Source organism: Rhincodon typus, chromosome 20, assembly GCF_021869965.1.
Source record: "Rhincodon typus isolate 14 chromosome 20, sRhiTyp1.1, whole genome shotgun sequence".
NCBI classification, from domain to species: Eukaryota; Metazoa; Chordata; class Chondrichthyes; order Orectolobiformes; family Rhincodontidae; genus Rhincodon; species Rhincodon typus.
In genome coordinates, this window is record NC_063351.1 from 2,364,401 (window position 1) to 2,374,188 (window position 9,788).

Sequence of the window (9,788 nt, forward strand, 5' to 3'; positions counted from 1 at the left end):
TGTGGATGTGTGTGGGTCTGTGGTGTGTGTGGGTGTGTGTGGGTCTGGGTGTGTGTGGGTGTGTGTGGGTCTGTGATGTGTGTGGGTGTGTGTGGGTCTGTGTGTGTGGGTGTGTGTGGGTCTGTTGTGGGTGTGTCTGTATCTGTGTGTTGGGGGGGATGTGTGTCGGGGTGTGTGTGGGTCTGTGTGAGTGTGGGTCTGTGTGGGTGTCTGTTTGTCTGTGTGAGTGTGTGTGTGGGGGGAAGAGACACAGGTTCAGCCTGACAGTGAAATGGGGAAGTGAGGTTACACCTCTCGAACACATTGCACACGAACGTCTAACTTTGATTCAAAACACATCATTGATGCTGAGCCGGAGAGTTAAACCGACTGCTTTCAGATGAATGACTGTCACATTCTCCCAAACATTTTCGCCTCCCTTTTCCGAAACTGAATCTATTCCTGGGAAAAGCCAGGATTTGTGTTGTTGCTCCTTTGGGATAGTGAAGGTTTGTGCACGTAACTCCCACCCAAGGTGGATGAAGCATATGGGGAGGGGGGGTGGGAGTGGGTGTGTTGAGGGGGGGGGGTGCGGGTGCTCGGGGGGGGGGGGGGGGGTGGAGGGAAGCGGATGAAGTTGGTGAAGCGAAGGCACTTTCCCATGGAGCACGGCCGCTGGGAGTCAGGCTAACTCCGCGTTCCCACCTGTTCCAGTGCAGCCCGTGGGCGCTATAAAAACTCCCAAAGCACACACTCACAGCCACAGCTCCTCAACAACACGGAGATCCCAGGCTAAAGCAGAAGGCACTGCCCCGCCTCTCCCTCCTGGCTCTGGTCCTGTTATAAAAAAAAATCACAGGATTTGAGGTTTAACAGGGTGCCCAGACTGGGTCTCTCCAGTCAGTTTCAAATCAGGGGACTTGTCAAATTTCCTGCCAGTCCCTGGGAACCGCATTCCCACATTCCTGGAATCTGCGCCTCAATTTTTCGCAATCGCGACTTTGGAAAGGCATGCTTTACTGAACACCCGAGAGACAGAACCCCCGCAGCGAAGGCACGGCAAGATCCCAGCTCCGAGATAAGTGCCGCTTCGGAGAAAGAGAGAAGCGAGATCTTAAACCAGCCTCTCCCCAGCTCCAGAGAGAGAGGAGACAGCCTCCAGAGCCGGGAGTGATGAAGTCCAGTTTGTCCGCCTCCAGTTCCGGAGCTGGCTCGGGGCTTACGGACTCGCCCGGCTCTGGGACGGACAGGGTCCAGAGCTGTGTCCGCCGGCGGATGGCAGCGAATGCCCGGGAGAGGAGACGCATGCAGGGCTTGAACAACGCCTTCGACCGGCTCCGGAAAGTGGTGCCACAGTGGGGCCAGGACAAGAAACTCTCCAAATACGAGACCCTACAGATGGCCCTGAGCTACATCGTGGCGCTGACCCGCATTCTGAGTGAGGACAGACGCTGGCTCTACATTCAGTGTGAACACATTCCTGGAGCGGAGAATAATCAGACTTACCTGGGCCAGGCAGCCGACCAGAAGGACTATTACACAGACAGAATCTTCCCTTTCAATCACCAGAGTTTCCGTGTCGTCAATTAAATCAACACCGCCTCAGGGAAGCCTTATTTCCAAACAGCCGTCAATCTCACTGCACACACAAGTCTAAAACAGAAATTTATCCCGCAGTCTGACTTTGCTCCATTCCACTGGTAATTCGTAATCGATGTAACTTTGTTGTCTTTCGCGGTCCTAACGGAAACTGGTTTGTTGGAATCAAAAGCTGGTGAAGACTGAAATAAGCAATACCCATTCTGTTCAAATTTTAATTGTAGGTGGGATCTCCTGACAAAACATTCTGTGAAATTAGATAATGTTGATCGTTTGCATGTAGATAACGCCCGGTTCATGTACAAAAAAATGTTTTTTTATATAAAAAGTTCTGCTCGGTTTATTTTGAAATGCCTCCCTTGTTTTGTTTTGGATGTACAGTAATTGGCTGCATGTTTATTTGTGTTAGGGTTTCGCGCCGCTGGTTCGCTTCCTCAGGTCAGCAATGAAAACAGCAATCCCAGCAATAGGCTGGCACTATCAGGGAAGCTCAAACTTGCTGGGGTTGTGACCTTTCATCACGAGCAAATCCATGTGGAGTCCTGGAGCTCACACTGTTGTACGGTGTAGGCTACAGTCTGTCAGTGTAGGCAGACAGGACGCCACTGCTCTGACAGCTCACACTGTATCACTGGATTTTCACATTTTCACCTCTACCTTCTTCTCCTTTTTTTCTTCGACTTACTCTCCCCATCAGAGCCCAAAGGGCACAGACTTGAGCGGATTTCCTCTAGCAGTCACCCATAGCCAGGTCTGACTGGACCACAGACAAACTTCTGTAAACACTCTGGGATAGCCATGGGAATTGACCGTAAATTCCATGGATACTCTTCACCTCCATCTCCTCCTGAAAGTCCCCTGTACCCTCAGAACGGGCAGCAAGAAGAGCCAGAAAGAACTCAAATTGCTGGAGAAACTCAGCAGGTCTGGCAGCATTTGGAAAGAAAAAACGTTTAAAGAAGGGTCTCTGGTCTCAAAACATTGACTCTGTTTCTCTCTCCACAGATGGTGTCAGACCTGCTGAGTTTTCCCAGGAATTTCTCTTTTTGTATGTTTCAGCAACTGCAGCTCTTTGTTTTATTTTAAGGAGCAAGAATAAGCTGTTCGGCCCCTCAAGTCTGCTCCACCAATCAATAAGATCATGACTGATCTGACTGTATTCTCAAATCCACATTCCCACTTACCCTGATTACCATCCCCTACCTTGCTTAGCAAGAATCTCCCTCTGCCTTAAAAATATTCAAGTAATCTACTTCCATCTGCTTTTCAGGAACAGAATTCCAAAGACTCATGATCATTTCAGAGATTTTAAAAATCTATGTTTTAAATGGACAACTCCTGACTTTTAAAAAGTAACTCTTCATTCTGGCTATTTTCAGCAATGGTACTACGCAACTCTGGAGCAGATAGGATTTCTACCTGGGTCTGCCGGCTCAGAGGTAGGGACATTACCACTAAACAACACTGGCTCTTGATTGCAAATCTCCCATTAGAGGAAACATGCTCTCCACATCCAACATCTCAAGTCCCCTTAGGATCTTATATATTTCAATCAAGTCACCTCCCTCTCCTAAACTTCTAACATGTACACAATGCTTATCTTCATTGTCACTAAGACTGAGACTGAGACAACGTTTTTCTTTATTCATTAACAGGATGAGGACATTGCTGGCCAGGCAGCATTTTGTTGCCCATCCCTAATTGCCCAGAGAGCAGTTAAGAGTCAACCACATTACTGAGGGTCTGGAGTCATATGTAGGCCAGACCAGGTAAGGGTGGCAGTTTCCATCCCTAAAGGGCATTAGTCAACCAGATGGGTTTTTCCAACAATCAGCAATGGATTCATGGTCATCATTAGACTCTTAATTCCAGATAGTTTTATTAAATTCAAATTCCACCATCTGACGTCGCAGGATTCAAACCCGGATCCCCAGAATGTTATCTGGGTCTCTGGTTTAACAGTCCAGCGATAATTCCACTAGACCATCACCTCCCTGGTTGATTGTTAATTTAAACAGCTGACTCATTGACACAAAGTCAATTCACAAAATGATTGACTTTTCTTTAATTCCACTTGTCACAGGCTGAGTTCAGCCTTGCCTTTCAGACTTCCTTCGTATTCCCTCAGTCCTATTCCAATGAACCGCTGATCAGCAGCTTCTAGCACCACCCCATTTTCGCTGATAGTTGAATCCCCCTACATTGAAACCTGTCACCAGCTTGCGTCTCCTCACAAACATACACAGCACCTAGTCCTCACAAACTACTGCACTCCCTGCTACCCTTCCCAATTATTTGGCCGAATTGACACCATCTTTCCCACGCTCTACATTATGAATCCTTACGATCAAGTCAAAATTCTTGTGGAACTAATGTGGTTTCTCTCAAAGTCACGGATGAGGTCCTAGTGACCATGAGAAATGATCGCTCCTCCACCTCTTCAATCTTCTTAACCTCCCTGATTTCTTCAAACTCCTCAACTTCCTCAACGTCCCCAACCTTCTCAACCTCCCCCAACATCCTCAATTACCTCAATCTCTCTGACCTCCTCAACCTCACTGACCTCCTCCACCTCCCAGCCTCCTCAATATCCTCCACCTCCCTGATATCACTGACCTGTCTGCGTCCTTGATTTGTCTGAGCAAACTGTTGGCCTCCAATGGTGAGCAGTTGTCCAGCTGCCCTCTCCTGGTTCCATTCTGTTCAATCCTAACTATGGACTATGTTGCATTGACTTCTTTCCCATCCTGCACAGTTTCCTCTTAGTTCCTCCAATGGTCCATTCCATGTCTCATCCGCACCTGTCCCTGCAGCAACATCACAAGATACATTTCACCTGCACGCTAATGTCATCCATCGCTTCTACTTCATCACTAACCACCTGACCCCACCCAGTGTCTATGATTTGTTATAATTCATGTGGAAGCAGGCCAATCGGTACATCAAGTCCATATTGAACCTCTGAACAGCATCCCACCCAGGCCCACCCTGCTACCCCAACCCTGTAAGCCTGCATTTCCTATGGCTAATCCACCTAATCTGCACATCCCTGGTCACTAGGGGAAAATTAGTATGGCCAATCCACCTAACCTGCACATCTTTGGTCCATAGCCAGGTACCATCTTATCTCAATCACCTCCTGTCATCCTTTAAGATAACTTTGCCTTGGCGGCAGTTCTGTCTCTTTACTGTAAACCATTGGCAGCTGCATGTTCAGGTGGCTATGCTCTCAATTTCCTCCCTGAATGTCTCTACCTCCCACTCCTCCTTTAAAACTCATCTCTTTGATCAAGCTTTAGGTCATCTCTCCTGATATATCTTCATGTAGGATTGTGCCAAATTATGTCTCCTCTGTGAAGCTTCTCAGGGTATTTCACTACAGTACAGATGAAATATAAATGCAAGTTTGTTGCATGTCAGGGTGTGTGCATGCTACTAACATTAATGAATGAAAAATGGGGTGAAGTTAACCATCATAAATCTGTTTCCATCCTGGGTGTAATTTTTGTTATTAATGCTGGTGATAGTTGGGAGGATTCAGCCTTTTCCCTGTAGGGAGCCAAATCAAACTGTGGAGCTATCTCAGGTATGGTGGAACTAATCCCTGCAGCCCTCCGATATGATGATGGAGAACATTGGCTAGTGGCTAATTTCCCCATTTATAGGACGAAATATGCTTAACTAGTGCTTTTTTACTGAAGGAGTGAGTTGTCCCAGTTCCTTGGAGTTTTATACATTACTAACAATGTCAACATTTCCTGCACATTTGTGGGGTTTGAAAATAGAAACAGCTCATACAAAATAAATTAATGATGACACTTCTTTCCAACACAGTTTATCTTCCTTTTCCCTAAGGACATGGCTAACTAAATGTTCTCCAACATCTTCTCTCATTTTCACAGAGATTGATGACTTATAAATAGAACAATATTACCTGCAACTTCTATTGCTGGAGTTACTTTATTGTGAGATAGGAAACAGAACTCTCCCTCTGCTTTTCAGAATAATTTTGTGTGACTTAATGACTGTATCTACATTTAATTGAGATTTGAGTTTCAAATGAATCACAATGAGCGAAGTACTTTTTGTAACTTTCGAAAGTCACCACCATCACTTGACATCCTTCAAGTATCAGCACAGCACCAAGAGAGGTGGTGTTGGGGGTGGGAACAGGCTACAGTCACATCGACCAGAAACCTACCTAGACCAGTCATTATAATGCTGTGGTTACAAGAGCAGCTCAGTGATTTTGTGGTAAATAATGCACCTCCTGTTTTTTAGTTGGATTGTAATGCAATACTCCCCAGTTGCCTGGATGGGTGCAGTTCCAACAACACTCAAGAAGCTTGACACCATCCAGGTCAGAGCAGCCTGCTTAGACAGTACCACGTTTATCATCTAAAATATTTGCTCCCTTCTCCGCCAATGCTCAGTAGCAGCACTGTGTATCAGCTATAAGGCACACTGCAGCTACTCACCAAGACTTTATTTACAGCATCTACCCCACAAACACTTCCATTTAGAAGTACAAGGGCAGCAGACACATGGGAGCACTACTATCTTAAGTTCCGCTCCAAGCCACTCACCATCCTGACTTGGAAATACATCGTCACTGTCACTGGATCAAAATCCTGGATCTCCCACCCTGACAGCACCTTGGGTGTATCTACACCTCAAATAATCCAATGGTTTGGGACGATAGCTCCCCACCACCTTCTCCAGGATATTTAGAAATAGGCAAGAAAGACTGGCTTTGTCTGTGACAGTCACATCCTTTGATTGTATAAAATTGGACATTATTACAAACATTGTATAACAAGAGAACAACATTACAAACGTTGTAATTGTAAGATTCTGTAACTCCACCATATTTTCCATACGTTTATTTATTGCATAAGACTTTGTAGACAAAGCTGCGATTATGTTTAAGTTGAAAGGTTAATAGGGATGGATTGCCGGTGAATTCAATGTCTTCCTATCTCTTATTTCTTTGGGAGTGCCCTGTGCAATTCAAGCTCTAATCTGACTTAACGTGGGAGATCGGGGTGTCAGAGGGAGTGCACAAACCTCTCAACATCCATCTACCCAACTCCTTTAAGCACCATATACCCAAGATAGGGCAGAATCTGCTAATCACAAATTGGGTTATCAGCCATCCCTGAACCTGGAGAACCACAGCGGGAACAAGTCACTCTTGAGTCATCCTGAGGGACTGCCAAAGAAGAAAACTCTTTAATATTCTGCTAAATGTTTCAGAGTTCCCAAACTACAACGTTAACCCTTATATGTTACAAAGCTTTGGCCCACCTGTGAAGACAAATACTTCCTTCAGTTACATTTGCCATTAACAATCATTTAGAAAGACACTTGAGGAAGGAATATGAAGAAAATATGAAATGATTTCCTCAACATTTGTAGGCATGCAATATTTTAATTATTTTATGTGATGTAGTGTGTTAAGACAATAGGTATTGATTTGGATCAACTTAGAATGATTGAAATTGCATAACTGAAGCTTCAATTGTGGATACGGTGATTAAAAAGAATTGAATTTCATAAAAAGGAAATGTTTGATGCTGATAAGAAGCTGCTGTTGAGGATTATTAGCATGGTTTGATGCCTCCAAAGGACTGGACCTTGAATTGATTCTGCTAGTTAACCGCTTTGATTATGTGATAACAGCAATCTTACCATTTTGTGAGAATTGTTAAAAAAAATGCCAGAAATATCCAGCATATCTGACAACATATGTACCAAATGAATGTCTCAAGTCAAAAACCTTTCATTTGATTTTGCAATTTGCTGTGATCTGAGAAAATATGGCAAACAAAAATTATCTCTATTTATCTTGATAGCAACAACCTGGGAAATCATGAATTTGACATCAATTAAAATATTCAACACTAAAGAGAATCAAATCTTCAAAGAACACCGATTTATAAACCAGCTGGAGAAAATGAATGAACCTCTGTGGAAATGTTTTGAAATAGGTTGAGGTGTGGTGCTGAAATGAACAGCATACATTTGACTAAATCAAACAACATCCTCATATCATTGGAGCTTCAAGCACATTATGATCCCAAACTGCCAACTATTGTAGGTTTTATAATTACAAATAAATTGATTTTAAAAAAATTATCACATAATAAACATGGCAAGGCGGGTGATGTGTTGTAGGTGTAGCAAGTGGGAGCTCCTGGAAGCCAATGTGATCCAGGGTAAACATTTCTGCGGTAAGTGTTTGTTGTTTAGGGAGTTTCAGCTCAGAGTCCATGAGCCGGAGACTGAGCTGCCAACTGTGATGCATAGGGAAAGGGAATGTTACCTAGATTTTTTGTACCGGGAGACAATCCACTCTCTTAGGATAAGGCTATCTGATTTATTCAGTGTTCACTGATAAAAGGGTGTGACTGTGAGTGAGACAGGTATGGGACCCATTAGGCAGAAAGGAAAGTGCCTCAGTTTTTGTAATTGTCCTGCAGTTCTTGCGTCCTGTATGAGTGAAAGCAATGGATGTAGTGCAGATGATCAAACTGACCATGGCATCATGGTATAGGGAGCAAAATGAGTTGATTCAAGTGGTAGGGGCAGTATAGTCAGGGTGATCAATGCAGTTCTTGGCAGCCAAGAGTGAGAATTCAGACAACATCCCTGATGCGGCCCGGTGGCTCAGTGATTAGCATTGCTGCCTCACAGCACCAGGGACCTGGGTTCAATTCCACCCTCAGGTGACAATCTGTGTGGAATTTGCACATTCTCCCCGTGTCTGTGTGGGTTTCCTCCCACAGTCCAAAGATGTGCAGGCTAGGTGGATTGGCCATGCTAAATTGCCCCTAGTGTTCAGGGATGTGTAGATTAGGTGGGTTATAGGAGAATGTGTCTGAGTGGGATGCTCTGAGTGTTGGTGTGGACTTGTTGGGCCGAAGGGCCTGTTTCCACACTGTAGGGATTCTATGATCTATAATCTTCTGTGCCTGGTTTAAGGGCATCTTGTTTTCTTTAATTCATTAATGCGATTCGGGCGTCACTGGCTTTCTTGCCCATCCCTTAGTTTCCCTTGAGAAGGTGGTGATGAGGTGCCTTCTTGAACCACTGCAGTCCATGTGTTGTGCTGTTAGGGAGGGAATTCAGGATTTTGACCCAGTGACACTTATGGAACGGCGATATATTTCCAAGTCAGGATGGTGAGTGGCTTGGAGGGGAATTTGCAGGGGGTGGTGTTCCCATGTAACTGCTGCCCTTGTCCTTCTAGATGGAAGTGGTTGTGGGTTTGGAAGGTACTGAATAAGGAGTCTGAGATAGTAGGAACTGCAGATGCTGGAGAATCCGAGACAACAAGGTGCAGGGCTGGATGAACACAGCAGGCCAAGCAGCATCATAGGAGCAGAGAGGCTGACGTTTCGGGCCTCGAATGAGTACCGCTCACGCTTGGACAGAGAGCAGTTTTTCCGCCGCCTCTGCCTCCACGCTTACTTCTTTAACCGTGAACCTAACCCTCCCTCTACTGACCCCTTCTCCCGCTTCCAACACACCCCCTCCTCCTGGACACCACCCCAAGGCCTCCTACCCTCCCTCGACCTCTTCATCTCCAACTGCCATTGAGACATCAATCGCCTCAACCTCTCCACCCCTCTCACCCACTCCAACCTCTCCCCCGCAGAACGTGCAGCCCTCCGCTCCCTCCGCTCCAATCCCAACCTCACCATAAAACCCGCGGACAAGGGAGGCGCAGTTGTAGTATGGCGCACTGACCTCTACATCGCTGAGGCCAGACGCCAACTCTCCGACACCTCCTCCTACCGCCCCCTTGATCATGACCCCACCCCTGAGCACCAAACCATCATCTCCCAAACCATCTACAACCTCATCACCTCAGGTGACCTCCCATCCACGGCCTCCAACCTCATCGTTCCCCAACCTCGCACTGCCCGCTTCTATCTCCTTCCCAAAATCCACACACCTGAATGCCCTGGTCGACCCATTGTCTCCGCCTGCTCCTGCCCCACCGAACTGATCTCCAACTATCTAGACTCCATTTTCTCCCCCTTGGTCCAGGAACTCCCTACCTATGTCCGTGACACCACCCACGCCCTCCACCTTCTCCAGAACTTCCAATTCCCCGGTCCCCAACACCTCATCTTTACCATGGACGTCCAGTCCCTCTACACCTGCATTCCCCATGCAGATGGCCTTAAGGCCCTCTGCTTCTT

General features: G+C 46.1%; 1 protein-coding gene across 1 annotated transcript; it reads left to right on the forward strand.

Moving 5' to 3' along the window:
- Positions 1-762: 762 nt before the first annotated feature.
- LOC109915519 (transcription factor ATOH7-like) lies at positions 763-1,910 on the forward strand. The gene has a single exon (XM_020515158.2). The coding sequence runs from the start codon at positions 1,153-1,155 to the stop codon at positions 1,567-1,569; it is 417 nt and encodes a 138-aa protein (XP_020370747.1). The 5' UTR covers positions 763-1,152; the 3' UTR covers positions 1,570-1,910.
- Positions 1,911-9,788: the final 7,878 nt, after the last annotated feature.